The following is a 19,311-nucleotide window of genomic DNA, read 5'->3' as shown; positions in this document are numbered from 1 at the left end:
CTCCCTTTATGTATGTTACACCCTTCTTGCGGTCGTCACTTGTTGAATGTTGTTGGAGTAGTGGAAAAGGTTGCCAATGAAGAAGAAGGCGATGATGGTTTCCCGAAAGACGTGGAACTACGAGGTAAGGTTCATGTTGATTTGTTTAAGCCTTTGATTCCCGGTTGTTATGTTCCGTTAGATGAAGGGAAGGTGACATGGGTTCAGTTTCGATACGAGGGTGTTTTCGTGTTTTGTGAACAATGTGGTTTAGTTGGTCATAATCGATGTGACTGTCAATTGACAAATTCTGAGGCAGCAAAACAAGTTTATGGTCAAATGGATGGTTTTAAAGAAGAGGGTGGGACTGTGATTCAGGATACGAATGTTCCTCTTTATTCGAATCTAATCGAAGGTCTGCCTAATCGATATCGAAATCGAAACACGAGAGTGAATCTTTTGAACTTAGGATTGGGTAATGGTGGACATGGCAATAACTAGAATGGAGATGATGGTGGTCATTTGAAGGGTTAATTTTATGGTTTGTTAGTTTTTGTGATTAAGTTAGAGTGATATGATCAACTCACATATTAGAAGTGTGACTGTGTGAGTAATTTTGTCTAGTTGGTCTAGTATATTAATGTGTAATTCTTAATCATCTTTCTTATACTAGATTTTGTAGTCATGCTATGTACTTTTTTTTTCTTTTTCTAATTAGAAGAATATTTATGTAAGTTAACGTTCTATGAATTATTAAAAAGAAAAAGTACCCCCAAGGTTTCTAAGATGTATTGCCTCTATGTTTTAAAATGTGAATCATGTAATTCTACCATTTGCAATACAATTTATCAAATATTGGTTTTAGGAAAATTTGTAAATTACCACCCAAAAAGGGTCCTGTTTTGAAATTACCACCCATTAAAACTTTTATTTTAAATAACCACCCATTAAATTAAAAAAGTTTTCAGATTACCACATTTTTTGTAATTCCGGTGGTAAATCCGTTTGAGGGCCCCACATAACGGCTAAAAACGGCGAATTTGACTCTTTTGAATGTTTCCCTCCTCGATTTTTTTTCCTTTATAAATTATCCAACATCAATTCACAGCTTTTGCCCCAAATTTCCTCAAATTGCAGCTGGTACATGTCTGAAATTTTGGAATTAGGGTTCCTGGGGCAATAAAATTAGGGGTTTTTTGCAATTTGGAATTAGGGTTCCTGGGCTTTAAAATTGGGGGTTTTTTGCAATTAGGCTACATGTCTAAAATTGTAAAGGGTCCCAATTGCTTACCTCAGGCGTCGCCATTGACATCACCATTTGACAAGAGCTTCACCAACGCACTTTTGGTCCCCAGAAAACACCCCAAGATAGAGACTTTAACAGCAAATGCAAGTACTAATAGGGTCCCAAATTGCAGAAAAAAAAAAAAAGTTAGGGATTCAACCCTTAAGGGGTAGTTGCAAAGTTGACAGAGAATTAAAGGAAGAAAAAGGGGAAAGATTGATGCTTTTGGATGAATTAATTGAAGAAATTGATGAGAGAAAATGTTTTTTTGAGTTTAATGTTTCAATCAGATGGTTAGGTCGAGGGAGATGAAAAAAAAAAAAAAAAAAAAAAAAAAAAAAAAGAAGAAGGAAGTTAATAAGGTGGGGCCCTCAACCGGATTTTCCACCGGAATTTTAAAAAAGGTGGTAATCTGAAATGTTTTTTTAATTTAATGGGTAGTTATTTAAAATAAAAGTTTTAATGGGTGGTAATTTCAAAATAGAACCCTTTATGGGTGGTAATTTACAAATTTTCCTTGGTTTTATGTTTCATAATTATTGATTTTACGTTTGGATAGCTAATGCATGTGATGCTTAAGTACTAATTCGGGATAATGACTAAAATGACACACCAACAATAACTTATGGGGTTTCAAAGTTGAGATTTCAATTGGGAACTTCAATTTGTAATGGAAAAAAAAAAAAATCTAGTTCTTCAAATTCTAAGAATATGGGGCTTTATAACATACAAATAAGAATCGCCTTAAAATCTTCTATAAGCTTAAAGTTATGGAGTTACAAATTTGGAATTTTGTTTAAAGACTTCAATTTTGAAGGAACATCAAGTTGTGTGTTTCTAGAACTCTGAAAAGACAAAGCTTTCTTTTATGAAAACATAAAAATCTTTCATGAAAGAAACAGCCTAAATCTTTTACAATGCAAGTGGAGTTCTTGTTTGATTTGTTTTTATGAGTAATTTTTTAAATATCAAACTTTTATGATTTTTATTTACATGTAATAAAAGGTAGTCTTGATTTAAATGTCCTAACAAACAAGTCAAACAGAAATAGAATGAAGTTAAAAGGAATGTAGAGAGTAAAAGGAGAAGTACAAGTGCAAGCTAAGAAGATTAGATGAGATGGAAAGAGGCAGAATTGCCAAAAAAACCTCTTACTGGTGCAGAAGTCTGATGTCTTTGTGTAAAGAATGATTTTGCAAGAATATTTCAGGTTGAGCTACATAATTCCAATTGCAATGAAACGTCTAATAGATGCAATAGTAGAAATCTCACCAACAATATACTGTAACCCACTTGCTGAACATAGCTTCTAAATCCTCGTTTTGAAGCTGAGCAATCTTCCCCCTTTCCTTGACCATGGGGGCAACAAAGTCCAGAGAAGTAGCTTTAGTAGCAAGACGAGACCCAGCAAAGAGACCAGCCCATGGATCAAAAGGCAAAGTATCATTTGTTATACGTCTCAAATCTCCTATATTCACAACTTGGCTACACACACACGCCTTCATTTTCACTAAAAAACTTTTTTGTCCAACAGATTCTTCTCTTTCATATTGCAAACTTCTGATGGTATGATAGCCTTTTGAGAGGGCAACTCAGAGACAAAAAGTAGGGTTTGTGCCCAGCCAGCATATTTCCCATATCTTGTAACAAATGCTTCAGCCACACTGCTGCACAGCTTTGATGTCATACGGACACCTGCAAGCTCAGGCATAAGGTACCTTGTAGCAACCTGCCCAAAAAACCGTCAACGATAGAAGCTCAACAAAACAAAAAATGACTTTAACAAAAGAAAATTCAAGAAATTACAAGTGTTTCAACCAAGGAAAGCAAACATCCCTTGATTGATGCGTGCAACTTCTGCAATACTCAGGTACACCCTAACTGCCCAATACTATTTATTTGCACATTCCCTTATTTGGATTTTTGAGCTCTTGAAATGAGCAAATAAACTGAGTGAGAGAGTTCTAAGAGCGAAGGACCATAAAATTATTTAGTACATAGAGCTTGGTACATCTGTGTGTATATTGGAGCTTCTAATTGATGTAATAGTTAATTGAATTCAAATTTAATCATAAATCCTTTTCCTTTAATTACCTGCCAAGTTTATGACTAATTAACCAACAGTGTTTGATTTGTGCAGAGCAAGCAATCAAACTCCTCAGGTGCAAAGATACCGTAAACCCCCCAAGATCCAAAACAACAAAGGGGAACACTTGGGGGCGGGGTCTTGGTTTATAAGGATCCGGTCCAGATGTTAACTATACGCCAACCATTAAAAGGTAGAAGTCATGAAAGATGAATAAATCTCGTGAAAAATAAAACTGGGTGGAAAAAGCAACCTCTCAGCAGGAAATGAAGATTGTTATATCCTCAATACGCAAACTCATGACAAATGCAATAATAATTTATTAAATATAGATCTTGTTCACAACTGGTTTATGAATGTATAGGCTGGACACTAAGCACTATAAGCATAAGCAGAGCATATCCTTCAGCTTTAGCTATCCTATAAATATCTTACAGGAAAAATGTATATATGACAATACATACACTACATATCCATTAAACATTAGAGTTCACTCCATGGTTGTGACAACCAACTGAAATTTTGATAAACGTAGACCATATTTAAAAGACACTAAGGAAAGAAAACTCAGCAATCAACATGCAAGGAATCAATATTTGAGGGAGGGGCACATTAGTCATAACCTATTAGTAGTGTCTTGAGGAATAAGTTAGAGTTAGTTATGAGACTTTTTCTATAAATAGACCTCATTAGGAGGAGTAATTATCATGTTGAATATTGTTGAGGTTATGTCATTGGGAGAGAGTGAGCCTCTCGAAAGCTCATATTAGGAGAGAATCCACCTCTCAAAAGTGGAATTATCCTTCTATTAGTGTAATTCGCCTATTATCAATATAATCATCATTGTTCTTCCCTAATTCCTGTCATATTTAGAGCTGTAATCTGGTCAGAAACCATGCTAATTCCTAGCACAACACCAAAGGTCCCTTCAGCTTCCAAACACTCCCTCCTATTTATAAGCAGTTAATTGACGCGGACAAGCCACCCTCATGCTGCTTTAGACATGAGAATGAAAATTCTAGTCAGGAAGTAGCCGCAGAGGCCCTCACCTATGATGCAACATCACATTTGACCTTGTACTTCATATGCTTTATATGCCAGAATAGTTTCAACAAGACAAAACCACCAAGTTATCATCACTCCCAGTACCTCTCATAACTCTACATACCTTTTTATTTCTACTTTTTTAGTTATTGTCTGTAAGCTTGAGCCTTGCAGACCTTCACGACTCTATATACCTTTTTATTTCTACTCCGTGCCTTTCTGGTTCATCCTAAAGGGACTGTTTCAATTACAAGGTCAAACTTTGAACATTATACAACATTAAAAATTATGTGGGATCTTACATAGATGTGATGATAAAATTGGGATAGAGAAAATAAAATTGAATGGTGAGGATAAGAGATCATGTGAGAAGGTAGGAATGTGCATAATTAGACTGAAACCAGATGTGATTTTCAAAGAATTAGGGGTTTTCTTGAAGAAGGGGGGGGGGGGGGGGGGGTGGGGGTGGGGAGGGGGGGAGCAAAAAGGCCCAACAGATCCAACACCATACCAACAAAAATTTATAGGTCCGGCCCCAGGTCCTAGAAAGCCAGATTCCAGTTCCAGTAAATGTCCGGTCCGATTGTTTCTGGACTGTATGAGTAGGTTGCAAATTCTTCTATGAATTTACTAATTGACCATTCTCATACTCAACTCAATTACTTACTCCTTGCCCACCAGGCCACCACCCATTCTCTCACTCTCACCAGTTTTTTTTTTATTTACTTTTTACATTTTTCTCCACCACTTCCTGACCACCGGAAGTTGCCTCAGTATGCAACTCTTGCTTTCAATCACACATCTTTTCTAATAATTCTGAATGTATTACAACATAAATGTCCCTCTCTTTTTTTTTTTACGTGTGGTTATTAACACTTCAAAAATCACAACGCCAATAAGAGACAAGATTGTGCAACATAGAATAACTTAAAGACGATGAATCCATCATATTGTGAAAAACGAGAAGTTGGATGTACACAAAGTAAAAAGTACGGATGCATAGAGACTCTTTCCACTATACTCAAAAAGGCGATGACTACTTCATAGTATGGACTCAGTTCTCCACTTATTGAAATAAGTTTTAGCGATAATAAGTTTAGCATAATTAATTTTTGTTTAACAAAATTAAGTAGCAAAAATAAGTAGTTTAACAATAATAAGCTTAAAAGAAAAGAGCCACATAAGAAACAAATGATCATCATAGCCTAAAGCTTACAGAATAGTCTCTTCCAACTTTACAATGAGTTTTTAGTATTTGGGAAGGAAGAGGGGAAGAAGTGAGAGAGAAGGAGAAGGAAAGGAAGGAACTAGCAAATATTATGTGAATGGGGGATGTTGGTTTAGAAGGATCTGAATTCGACAGAAGATTTGGAAGGAAAATAAAAGGGTAGCAAGTTTACAGCCATTCACAAGTCTCACTATGAACTATTCTTATTTATCTGAATGTCAGAGGATTGAAAATTTTAAAACCACCCTTTTCAACCAATGACAACTTCCATTGGTAATTGGGAAATCAGACCAAAACTTCTTGATTTTATGTATCAAAGGGTACAATATTTCTGTCTTTGACGCACCTAAGGCGCACTTGAGGCACACTTGAGGCACACATAGGCAAATTTCTTTAATTGTTGTATGTTGTGCGCCTCACGTCAAACAGGCACACCAAGCCGCAGCCAAGGCGCGCCTAGGCGCAGCAGGACCTTCATCGCCTCATTGCCCCTTAAGCCTTTTTATACATTGGTCAGAATTTAGAGAAGATCATCTGCCAACACTGATAGTCCATTTCAAATAAGGTCAACTGAAGATTTAATTCGTTCAACTATTAGGTAGGCAGCGATCCTAGAAGTATTTGGCTTAGAAAAAGCATCAGGGAACACACATGACAAGAAACAGTTCACCCCTCTTTACTTAGCCCAACCTATTGTTATCCAAACAAAGGAAATTGAACCTTCTATTCCTCCCCCTCCCCTTCCCTCCAAAACTTCTATCCAACCACAAAGTCAGTAAAAAAGAAGGCCATAATCACTGACAAATTTACAGTTGTTTACCTTCCAGACATGAGTGTCAACTGGAACTGCATGATGTTGATCCAGGGAGAAGAGAGCTATACATGATGCCACCTTTGGACCCACACCGGGAAAAGTGGATAGTTCATTTATGACTTCTTTAAGGTCCAATTCACGCAAAGAAGAAAGCCACTCGACACCACCACCAGGCTTCAATTGCAGGGCTTTTATTGTGCCAACTATATATTTTGCTCTTTTCATGCAAATCAATAATAAATGGGACGTCAAATTACAGACAATGATGACATGAAAAACTATGCACTCTGACAAAGGTAAGAAGAGGACACATTATTTATTTAAAAAATAAGGATGCAAAAAGGCAAATTGGGAATTGTATAAGATAATCTAAAAGGCTGAAAAAGTATAAAATAAATAAAAACAAAACGGAGGTGATGGCCAAGGCACAGAAGATCAAAGGCAAGATATAACAATTTTTTATTATGAATTGGCAACCCTCACAATGCCACTTAAATCTTAAGAAGCTCATGTAAGTAATGCATTCACACCAAAAACAATCAAATACCAAACAACTGATAAAACTTAGTGTAAAGCTAATTAGCTCGTGGCATAAAACATAGCACCAAGACTTACACTAGTTTGTTCGCCAATGTAGCAGCAACAATAATGGAGGAGCTCAAAAGATCTCAACTCAAAGTCTCAAACTGGTTAAGCGGACTTTATAGTGACATCCAACAGTACAAAACCATGACATTCCAACCACAAAAAATCATGATATTTTGACCAATCAATTTTAGTTGAGCATACATGATTTATAACAATAAAAGAAAGCAGAAGAATTCATTTCTGTTTGCAAGCCATTTTATCTTCAAGAATATTAAACGCAAGTGATTCAAGATAAAAGACAAAGAAAGTGACAACTAATCTAGATGCAAAATGAGGGGAAAACTAACCTATAACCAAAGCCAGCCTCCCTTAGCTCCTCTTCAGAGATCATGGCCAACCGCTCCAATGATGGAAATTGATAAAATTGAAACCCCTCAACACTCCCCAAATAATGACCTAAAGAAGAAATGTAGTCAACCATTCGAGTAATCCTTTGAATGTTATTATTAGATGAACACAAAAACTGAATGAGGCACTCCAAAGGATCCTGCCTAAGCACACGGGCACCAGCCAAATGAGGTGCTAGCTCAGAAAACCTCTGATCGGAGGCTGCAAAACTCTCCCACAAATCAGCCAGACGAATACCCACATTGAGAAAATCAAGCAAAGCTAGCTTAGCATCCTCCTCCTCAGTGAAGTTGGAAGTAGAACAGGTAAGTGGATGAAATTGGTAAGCGACATCACCATTTTCAAGGTGCTTCAAGGACACCAAATGAGACTTGACAACGCCAGTGTATTGGAGTGTCCCTGTTTTCTTCCACCTGAAGGTCTGTCCAGTAGGAAAAGTCAGGGGCAAACACAGCTCTTGTTTCCCCAAATCAAGGGGCACCCATTTATCAGTTGGCAAGTTTTGGATTTTGAGAATTCTAGACAAAGATCTCTTAGACGGTCTATTTGAAGAGTGAGACAAAGTTTCTGAGTTGAGGTTTGTTTTGGTTTTAGCAAACTGGGTGATGTCCACATTGCGCGGAGTTGGAGGGGTTGAGGGAGCTGTGCACTTAACAGCAGAACCAGGAGAAGAAAAGGGTCTCCTTCGCTTCATGATTGGTGTTACGAGTTTTACAGCGTTTCCTGAAACTGGCAACAAGGCATTGGAGAAGAGTGGTCAATCACTTCATAGTTCATAGCGTATATCCTCCCATCAATCAATCAACGCTTTAATCCCATAAGTGGGGTCAGCTACATGAACAATAATAATATGCTAGTTGTATCACAAATATACAAATCCAATGCACAAATTAACATGCTGATAATTTTGAAATTATCCCAATTCTCCATAATAATGGCTCATTGAGCAACAAACATGAAACAATGAAGCACAAGAAAAGTTCCCTTTAAGCATGAAATGATTGAACTTCCTAACTAAGGGAAATTATCCCAACTTTGACATAAATTAAGACAAAAGCAATGACATTATTGTTTCAAATTAACTCGTAATCTTAACTGAAAAATCTATTTCTGGATTCAATAGTTCAGAACTTATTCAAAATCTCACCAATAAAGAGAAGCAGAAAATAGATTAGAATACTCACTATTGATTCCGGCGACTTCAAGTTAACCTACAAAATCGATGAATTTTCCGAAACCCAATACGAGCTACCGTTAGAAGCATGCGATACCCATTCAATTTGAGTTTGATAGATGAATGAACATTTGAACTATGAAAAACTAATTGGCAGGAAACATAAATATCTCAGGAATTCATCAGCAATGGAGATTATTTGGTTAGAGGAAAGAAGTGTTTGAGGAGAGGATGAGTAGTAGCAGAACGAGTGGGAATCTAGAAAAAGAATGAGTAATTTAGTCTTCATAAACATTTCCAGCATTTACCGTCTCTGTTTCAAATTATTTGCACGGATTAGACATTTTTTTACTCATATTTTATATCAAGTTATTGTAAATAGTTTGAAACATACTTCATACATAATAGTATACAATCTTATTTTTTAAGGAGAAAATGCATTGTGGGTGTGTTTTTGTACTCCGTAGTATTCTACAGTTCAAAAATTGGTAGTTCCGGCTATTAATAATGACGGTGTCAAACTAACTACTCTTTTATGTGACTTTATTTTTATATAATTAAATATTAGTAATGAAAATTATTTTAAAATTTATAGGAAAATTTGTAATTATTAATCCCAACTTTGGGCGATTTCTTTTCAATAATCCCAACTTTTGATTATTTTTAAATAATTCCAACTTTGGGGGGCGTCTTCTTTTATCAGGCCAAAATCGGTCAACGAAAGTCAATCACCTGTTATACCAGGTTATGGGACACGTGTCAACACTTAATTTGTTAAAAAAAAAATCAAAGTTTAAAAAAAAATCAAAAAAAGAAAAAAAAACCGTCCCTTCCCACACAGCCCCACCACCTTCATCCAACGCAGCCCCACCACCTCCTCCCTAGCAGCCACCCAAAACCACCATCACTCTCCCGAACCCCACCGAAAACCACCGAAACCCAGCCGAAAACCACCAAACCCCACCGAAAACCACCGAAAGCCCCCACACAACCACTGAAAGCCCCCACGCAACCACTGAAAAGCCCAAGTTCTTAGCCCATGAAACCCCAAAACCCAGCCACCGAAAACGAGAAATAGAGGGAGGGGGAATCAGCGACGAAAACGAGAAACAGAGGGAGGGGGAGGGGGAATCAGCGGCGAAAGGGGGAGGGGGAATCCGCGGCGAAATGGGGGTCGAGGTTTGCACGAGTTGGTTGTAATGAGGGTCGGGGAATCGCGCTGCTGGTGGTAATGGGGGTCGACGTTCGCGCGAGATGGTGTTTGTAGGGGTCGCGATTGGTGCGGGTGGTGGTTTTGGGAGGTTGTTGCGATTCCGGTGGGTGGTTGAGGGGTATTGGCTGGTGGCCGTGGTGTGGGTGGTTGAGGGGTATTGGTTGGGTTTTCTTTTTTTTGTTTTTTAAAATTTTTTTTTTTTAAAATTTCTAATTTTTTTGACCAATGAAATTACGACATGTGGCATTTAAGGAAAAAAATAAAAGAAAAACTTGTTAAACAGGTCACCGGTCATTTGACGTGATAAAAGAAGACGCCCCCCAAAGTTGGGATTATTTAAAAATAATCGAAAGTTGGGATTAATGAAAAGAAATCGCCCAAAGTTGGGATTAATAATTACAAATTTTCCAAATTTATATTATAAAACTTGATATTAAAATCTACTTAACAATATATTTTATGGTAAAATATATTATTATTATGCTAGTAAAAAAATTATAATCAAACCTAATGCATGAATAGTGAAAAAAAAGTCCAACGCCTTATGTATTATGGGACGGAAAGGGTATTCCGTTAAAGAATTGAAGAAGAAAAGGTTCAATAGTAGCTTCAATGGAGCTCCCGAGCAGAGGACGATAAACACCCTACCCTTGAAGTTGTTAGTATTTGCCATTGAAATTATTGTTGCTCTCCATTAACGTCACTTTACCTTTATTTCTGATTTACTTAAGATTAACCTTTATTTTAAAGTACAATATGCTTATTACTCCTTGCTCCTTCAATTCAAATGGCAAACATAAATTTACATTAGTGTCACAGGAAATAGTTTATCCTAGTGGTTTTTGGTCAATCATTATTTGCGTGGAGAAAAAATGTATGAGTGTAATAGTAATGCTCCTAAATATCCAAATATTTGTAACCTTAAAATTATTTGTTTACATGTGTTCCCTTATTAATATTACCAACAACTAAAGTTAAGAATAAACTGAAGAGCTCTCCAACCGTGAGACTACCCTGAACAACAATGCCTAAATCTAGTTTGACAAGAAAGATGCATCATGCATTAGAGATTTAGAGTGCAATTTACCTAAGAAACCCTAAGTAGAATTATACCCCAAATCAAAAGTACCATAAGTGGAATTTTGCCAAATTTGAAGTACCCAAGATGAGAATGTTGCAACAATATTTTGTGCAATGTTTATTTCACATAAACCGAGCAGAACAAAAATTCCCCTCATCAATTTGCACATGATGAATTGACAAACTCAAAAACGCATATAGTGCAATTCCAGTCGAAATCAAATAACAGAATTTCTATTACGGAATTCCAAGATTTATCATAATAGCTCATCAGTGATGAGTATGAGTATCACTATTGTCTTCGCCCTTGGCCTTCCTTGCAGCTGCTCTTATCTGACGTTGTTCTTCCTTGTACACCCTGTTCCTTCGTTGAAACTGCAAATTAATCAAACAAATACACTTAAATACGTAGGAAGCCTCAAAATAAAGTATGCCAACAATGTGCCTAACCATGCTACTGTATTTTTGTAGCTTTTATCCTCATCACTTAAATAAATTAGTGGCAAACTGGGTTACACAGTCAAATATAATTAATGTATTAGAAAAGGAGACAGCTTATATGCGTCTTATAATCTAATTAAGATGGAGTATGTGATTTGGGACAAGATGAAAGCTTCTAATGAGAGCCTCCGTCCCCAGATGTACTCTTGGTTGGCAGTCTTGGCACCATCAGTGCAAACTGCATGAGCAGGGATGTTTCCACGATCTGAGCTACCAATGAGGCATTGGCATATTTGGCAATTAGTTAAAGTGGTAACCTCAGATCATGGAAACCAAAAACAGAAAGATAAAAATATATAATAATAACTATAAAGCAAGCATATTATCAAAGGAAGCAAAAGAATTCTCCATTGGCAACCTTCAAAGCCTAGCTGTTTAAGTTACAAAACATTACCTAGCTAGCCATAGTCATCAAGAAGATTTATTCTCTTTGTTCCAATAACTATTCAATTTTAGATGTGCCCAAGACTTCGCCTAAATTCTCATGATGAATTGATGACACTAGAAAATTAAATTATAATTGAATGAAGGATTTACAAGAAACTACATCAAGCAGAGGCCACCTTTGTTTTTCATTTCTAAAAATATAATGAGCACTTAACGGCCATGAACATATATGTATCTTTACATCATTTCAACTGTATTACATATCATTTATGAACTAGGAAGCTCAGATTTTACACCAACACCAACAAAAGGTTGGCTTATACTTCAATCAATCTCAAACATGAATAGATAGCCAGATTTGGTCAGTTATCATAAACCTAGTTTGCTGCATCACTAATGATCTGGTATCAATTTCAGAATTCCCATTCATTTCCTGTAGCCATCTTCAAGAGGAATTTAAAGTTTTACGACTTGTATGATGAACTCACTATCCATCATGTTGAAGTAAACCCGAAAAAACAGGAAATTGTCATCATCAACTGGATTTTCCTACGAACTAATTTATACGTTATTTTTTCCCAAGAGAAACCAAGAAATCATGTATTAAATATTGTAAAGAGTCCAACAAACCCGCGTGGAAAATTTGTGCGCCAATCACATTATACATCAGAAAGAGATAAACTCATAAAGACCCCAAGACATAAATTCAAAGAGAGGCCAAGGAAACAGCTTTATCCCACAAACAAACCCAATAAGAAGCCTTACTTCCAAAGTCCTTGTCATTCACCCCAATTGAATACCTACTTAATCGCTAGACAAACAGAATCGTCGGGGGTAAAGACAGGTATAACATACTATGGGTCACTTGAACCTGCTTGGATGAGTCCATTAGTTTGCTTCTACTGAAGGATTTTACATAATATACATGAAATGATAACAAATGAGGCCACAAAAACACCTGATTACTAGGTTCAATATAGCATATAGGGGCAATTCTGTAACTTTCTACACCTGCATGCCTCTACACCTGCATGCCTCGCTCTTATAACTGAGAGCTTACATGCTTCTACCAGGTGACACTAGTTACCAGCAACCATCAAACCTCAGAAATCTCAGTTGTTGTGAAAAGGATCCCACCTAATACTGAGCTACTGTAACAGATTCCTGAAAATACATAAGCCATACCTTGGCTAAGGAAATCACTTCCAAAATATGACATTATGAATTCGTACTCCAACATTGTCATTCAGACTATAGATAGAACCCAGAACTAATCTAAACACTAGGCTTCATAGCTTTATATATCTACTATTTATTGCTAAAAAAACTAATTTAGCTTGCTCAAAGACCAACCATGAAAGGGTCCTGTTCTCTCTCCCTTTAAACCACTCTCATTTTCGTCGCCTAAATAGGCTTGTAACATATCTCCGATCACTTTAGATAACGGTCGTTAGTTTGGCAAATGGGATTCATAATGATGTTGACAATATATAAGAGTGCGAGTGAAATAAGGTTCGATTTGGAAATGTTGTTCAACAGGAAAATAAGAAAACCCAAGAGGGGTTAATATTTATAAATTAATTAGACTATATCTGATACTTTGAATAAGATAAGACAATCCAGCTCAAGAAAATTACTGAATTAATAATAAAGATCAAGGCATTTTTCTAAAAATGTTCAATTTCCCTGAATCAGAAAAGGCTGAAGCTTAAACTCCAAAAAAGTCAGACACCAATCAATTTGACAATTACAAAGCCATAATAGTTTGAATAAATTCGCGATCAGAAATCAAATAAATACCCAAAAAAATTGCAAGCAGCAATCTTCAAAATTGTTAAAAGTGCAACTCCTCAAATCAAACAACAAACAAATACATAATTATAGAACCAAGATCTACTATTCAAAAAAACAAGAAGAAAATAAGCAGGCAATAATAAAATTAGGGTTTTTATAAGGGGGCAACAATGTAAGAATTGGGGAAATGCAAGATCGAAAATTGAAGAAATGGGGATGATGAAAGTGAAAAAAAGGAAAATGAAAATGGAAAAAGAGAGAAAGTAAAAGAAACCTCTTTGGAGTGATGAAGGCATTCAAGGTAATCTTCGCGAAGGAGAGAGCAGTCCTTGGGTTCACGACAACGAGACATACACTCACTGAAGTCAATCCAGAAGTCGTAGCATCTTCCCTTGTTACCTGATATTCCCCAACCTGACGCCATTGAAACTTTCTCTCTCTTCAACTCGTTTTTCCGGAGGAGAACGATGAATTTTTGGTTTTGGAGGTTTCACTGCACAGACCTGCCAATCTGCTCATCTACTTTGCATCGGGCCGGGTCGGGTCAAATCTACCGTCCAATATATTTTTTTTTTTTTTTTTTTATCGGAGTATACTAAGGGTCTATTCACATTTACTAAACTGATGCGTGAGAGAAGAAAATTATGAGCTGAACTGACTGAAGCTGAATTCAACTGATTGCAACTGAACAGAACTGAAATTAAGTTGAAACTGAACAGAACTGAAATTAAGTTGAAGTGAACAGGTCAGGCCCTAAGAATCTGTGTTGTTCACCTTATTTTCATTTATTTAAGGTGAATTAAATTTAGATAAGTTCAGTTCAGGTGTAGTAAGTTTTTAAAAGTTTTGTCCAAGTACAGATTACAACTAAATAAATTTTAATAAGGTCTAATAAGTTCAGATAAGTGAAAATCGGGTTAATAGAATACAAAACAATAAAACTTCTTGTTAAAAAAAAACGTTTTTGTACCAAATTAAACCTAATTTTCCTAACAATAAGGTGAAGAAAATGTGGTCTTAAATTGGGTAGATTTGTCTCTCACTTTTGCGATTTTACCCCATCTTTCATTTACTTGAAGAAAATATGGTCTTAACTTTGGGTTAATTTCTCCTTTTTTTACTTTTATTATTTTACTTCGTCTTTCATTTAATTGTACAATATTTGATTTTAAATCGAACAGTTCTATAACTTATTATGCTTCATCAAAGTTTAAATTCTTAATTTTCAATTTTAAGCCAAGTTATGTTTGCCCTATTCACTATATTTTCTTTTTACTGAAATAAAATTATTTTTGCTGAAATGAAAATATTCTATTAAAACTAAATTAATTTTATTAAGTCGCTATTATATTTGTTTTTAATGATTTTTACGGATTAAAATTTATTTTTACCAAACTAAACTTACATTTATTAAGCTGAAATTAATAGACTTAAATTAGTTTTACGAAATATTATTTGAATAAAGTGTAAGGAATAGGACCTTACTAGTAAAAGTAAAACCAATACTTCCTCAATTTGAATAAAGTGAAAAGGAATTGGGGTTGCAAGTAAAAATATTTACCAAATGTGGAGCAATCTCAAAAGGACACCCAAAAAAATTATGCAAGTACAAAAAAAAAACAAGGGATGAAGAGAGTAATTCATTGCCTATAACTAGATGCCCAAAACATCATTTGTTTGTATAAAGAAAACTGAAGTACAAGATTTACAACCAGTAGAACAGGAAATAGAAACACTTGTATAAGATATTGGTGAACAGCTAAACATCCCCAAAAGACTAACTTGCCACAACTTGCCCATTTCAAACAAAAGATGTGACTTGTCTTCATAGAATGAACTAAAGATTCTACCCCCTCAATGAACTTTTTCTTTTTTTTTTTTTTTTTTGAGCAAAAATATGGAAAAGAAACATCCCCTGCAACCTTCAAGTTTGAAGGCAGTATATAATGAGTCTAAATATGACATGTATCACCATGAAAATATGAAATGTGCCTACAATATCTTTGCATACATCAATATAAGATTTAAGTCTACGTTGGGAAGAAAAAAAATACAGCAAGAGCCAAAATCAAGAAACTACGGAGTAGGTTAAAATAAAGGAGATCCAGCGACAACTAAAAGGGAATGGATACAATGGGTACAAAAATTACGTCCAGAAAAGGGTAACAGTTCTCATAATCCTTTGCTTGTGTCCTTGTCCTCAGCTACGATTAAACTCTCAAACTCTTCTTACATTGCTTTTGCCTTGGGGGCCTTCTTCTTTACTTGCCGTCTTGGCATAGAATTCTTCATGCCAATGAAGAAAAGCAGAGCGCCAAAAAGTGACAAATTCTACAAAGTAACAGATTACAGCAATGAGAAACACTAACTGAATTCTAAAGCAGAAAAAGAAAGCAAGCAAGTCTGATGCAGAACTATGTGCATTGTATACATCAGTTAAACCTCACCTGGGTAAACTTGACAAAGAGTTGCGCAAATTCCTTGTGATCAGCATCATAGTTGTAAAAGTCATACAGGATAGGGGTAGCAAGCACTTGGTGCAAAATCTGTATGAATAAACGTACAAGGGAGGTAAGGCAATGTTAAACCATTACACAACTTGGTCAGAGGCAAGAGGCTGAGCACAAAAGAGGGGCAAGATTAATGTCTACTTACGAGAAGATAAGCTCCAAAAGAGCTTCCCAATATGAAAAGAAGACTTCCAAGTCCCTTCAAGGCTATTGAGGCAGCAATTAAATGTTGCATCTGTTAAAAAAAGGGAGATTAGCTTAACAGTGAAAAAAGTATACAGGTAATGATCAGAATGATATTCACGGTGATGCCGTGATGGTAATAAATAAAAGGGCAAAATGAATTTTCACCTCAACTGAAGGCAGTTTAAACCCAGTGTGTGATAGCACATGTTTAGAGAAAGCATTGAACTTTGGACGCAATGCCCTAGCCGCGGGCCCACCGTCAGCACCAAAGTCATTGAACCTACACAAAAAGGAAACAAAATTATACTGTAAGAACAGCATAATGGTAATGTAGCAGGTCCACAAGCAAAATAACCACCCTAAAAGAAATGGTAGTGTTGCAGATTCATACAAACAGAAAATATGAAAACAGATAATAATGGAGAAATCATAATGTATAGAGAGAGGTTATGCAATTCGTTTGAAATCATAACGTAGAGAGAGAGGTTATACACTTCTAAACGAACACCCCTTTTCTTATATGGTAAAGTGGTAATGCCACAAACAAACAAAAAATTCAAAATCTTGGGGTACCCAGGTTTTCAATTCCATCTACATCATTTGAACTTTGTGGCTTAACACCCAAAAAAAGACAGTGATTACCTAATCCAGTAACACATGAATTAAGAAAGCTTTCTTAGCTTTGCAATGTATCAACACTTCAGAAGTTCAGATTACTAATCCTTTCCCAAAATTTGATCTTAAAATGTCACAAGCATTACAAAGTACATTCATGAAAAGTAGTAAATTCCATAAGGAATTAACCATGAATGAGTAGGTAAGCGTCCAACAGAAATGGGAAAGCATGATCTAAACAAGAGCACAATCACTATTTACAAATGCATTAGTTTATAAATTATAACAATTTCCAAACTCACAAGGTAAAAAACAGGTTACCGAAATATAAAACTAAACCCCTTCTTCGAGTCAGGCAAAGTAACTAAAAAAGCATACACTCCCTTAATTCCCAAAGTTTCTGACTCAATTGTGCATCATTGATCATTAATATTTTTACACATATAAAGCCAAAAATATACAAAGTTAAATTTTGATAATTCACATTGAGACAATAATAATTGAAACTATGCATCTTTTACATACATTGTAAAATACGGACAAAATTGATTCGAAGAAAGTACAATGATAACAGTTCTCAATGCTTCTTAAACGATTTACTACGTATTAAACTTCAAGACTAGAGACAAGCCGACAGTAAGTCAATCTAAGTGAAGGAATCATCGAATAACGAAGATCTGAAGAGATTAAAGTCAACAATCACATATAGGAGACTGATCTAGATCTTAAATCAGATCAAATCAATCAATTAAATCGTTTTACGACAAATCCAAGTTGTTCTTAGCACTGAGTTCACCTCTAAAATTGAATGCCAAGCATTCATGCAAGTAAACAACACAACTAATAGCATCAGATCAACAAAAATCAAAATCAATTTGCAACAAAGACCTAAATTTCAAATTACATAAAAACGCACATTTCAAATTCCTCAATACTTCAACTTCCTACTCAAAACCCTAAATTCAACGATTACAACAGCAATCTATAGATTAACTCCAAAATAACTCAAATTAAAATAAAAATTAATAATATGAAAACGAAAAAACAAGCAGATCTAAAAGAAAAACCCAAAAAAAAACTCACTCTTGCCAAACAGAGAGGATGAAGACAGAAACGAAGAGTACTCTTCCAACAAACGACATAAACGCCATTGTTATTGATTGATTTAGTTTCTCTCTCTAAACAGAGTTTTCTCTCTCCTCGATCTAGCCGTAAGATAGAAGACAGAGATTCAATGAAGGAAGAGAGAGAGAAACAGTGAAATTGCCGCTTGAGATTTCAAACGCCTTTTATAAAAATAAATATTTATGTTTGTCACTTTTTACAAGACCATGAAAATAAAAGTAGGTGGGAAGGAGAAAGAAAGAGATGTTTGCGAGGTTGAGAGAGTGATTGTCACGTGATTTTAATGTGTGAGAGATGGTGTGGGGTCTACTAGGTGTTAACACTAGGGCTGAGCAAAAGTACCCGAAAAACCGAAAACCCGAAAAACCGATCCGTAACCGTTCCGAAAATTAGGGTACCCGATCCGATAACCATAACGGTTCGGGTACCCGTTCCGATAATTTGTTATCGGGTATGGTTATGGGTATCATTATAAAATTAACGGTTACCCGATCCGATCCGATAAGCATTTTTTTTGCTTTTTTTCCCTACTTAAATCTATTAATATAAATCTAAACTTTTACTTTACTTCATAATCACTTTATAATATCAATGATTAGTAATATTATTAATAATTTGGTCAAGATCATATGGTATTGTTGTTAATTAGTTGTAAATTATATCATAATAACTACATAATTAAGTTTAATCATAATTATTGGATATCTTATTGGGTACCCGATAACCGATCCGAAATTCCGGGTACCCGAAGTCCGGGTACCCGAACTTATCGGTTCCGGTTATGGGTATCACTTTTAGTGATTTTGGTTATCGGGTACCCGAACCGTTAGTACTAACGGTACGGGTACCCGTCCCATGCTCACCCCTAGTTAACACGTCTGACGGACCAATCAGTTTGTTTTTTTTAAATGAAAGTTGTGTGACGTGGATGCATGTGGTCGCGAGTGTTGTGGTAGCTTGCTCAAGCGCGTTGTATGAGGTATTGAGTATCCATTATTTACGATGAATGTTTTAATGCACTTTGGTTTAAATCTTACAAGTTACAACTACGAGCTACGACTAAGGGAAACATGCATGAGGTGATTATCTTGATAGGCTATTATGCATATCCGGGTGTATGGTATGTTTGGAGTTATTTGTCCATTTAATCAATAAATGAGTAAAAGTATTATTTATTCATTTGTTAATTAAATGAGCAAATGACCCCGAGTGTATATAACAATTTTTAATTTATCTTTGGGTAATAACATCTTTTGCTTGTAAAAGTAAGGGTTTTTATGTTAGCATAGGGTGG

At 35.6% G+C, this 19,311-nt stretch overlaps 3 protein-coding genes across 3 annotated transcripts; all 3 read right to left on the bottom strand.

The window, feature by feature from the left end:
- Positions 1 to 2,239: 2,239 nt before the first annotated feature.
- LOC145630357 (N-glycosylase/DNA lyase OGG1-like) lies at positions 2,240 to 8,995 on the bottom strand. The gene is made up of 4 exons (XM_081682616.1): positions 8,617 to 8,995; positions 7,372 to 8,161; positions 6,443 to 6,653; positions 2,240 to 2,993 (listed from the first exon to the last, which is right to left on the bottom strand). Exons 2-4 carry the CDS (start codon positions 8,124 to 8,126, stop codon positions 2,775 to 2,777), a joined length of 1,185 nt encoding a protein of 394 aa, XP_081538742.1. The 5' UTR covers positions 8,127 to 8,161; positions 8,617 to 8,995; the 3' UTR covers positions 2,240 to 2,774.
- Positions 8,996 to 10,991: 1,996 nt separating this feature from the next.
- On the bottom strand, positions 10,992 to 14,084 carry LOC145630356 (NADH dehydrogenase [ubiquinone] iron-sulfur protein 5-B-like). Its single transcript, XM_081682615.1, has 2 exons — positions 13,856 to 14,084; positions 10,992 to 11,274 (listed from the first exon to the last, which is right to left on the bottom strand). Exons 1-2 carry the CDS (start codon positions 14,003 to 14,005, stop codon positions 11,170 to 11,172), a joined length of 255 nt encoding a protein of 84 aa, XP_081538741.1. The 5' UTR covers positions 14,006 to 14,084; the 3' UTR covers positions 10,992 to 11,169.
- Positions 14,085 to 15,528: 1,444 nt separating this feature from the next.
- LOC145631829 (uncharacterized) lies at positions 15,529 to 18,180 on the bottom strand. Its single transcript, XM_081684019.1, has 5 exons — positions 17,976 to 18,180; positions 16,443 to 16,557; positions 16,237 to 16,326; positions 16,029 to 16,127; positions 15,529 to 15,912 (listed from the first exon to the last, which is right to left on the bottom strand). Exons 1-5 carry the CDS (start codon positions 18,041 to 18,043, stop codon positions 15,811 to 15,813), a joined length of 474 nt encoding a protein of 157 aa, XP_081540145.1. The 5' UTR covers positions 18,044 to 18,180; the 3' UTR covers positions 15,529 to 15,810.
- Positions 18,181 to 19,311: the final 1,131 nt, after the last annotated feature.

This window comes from Chenopodium album, chromosome 5, assembly GCF_948465745.1.
Source record: "Chenopodium album chromosome 5, dcCheAlbu1.1, whole genome shotgun sequence".
Lineage (NCBI taxonomy): Eukaryota > Viridiplantae > Streptophyta > Magnoliopsida > Caryophyllales > Amaranthaceae > Chenopodium > Chenopodium album.
This window is presented reverse-complemented; position numbering and strand designations above follow the sequence as displayed.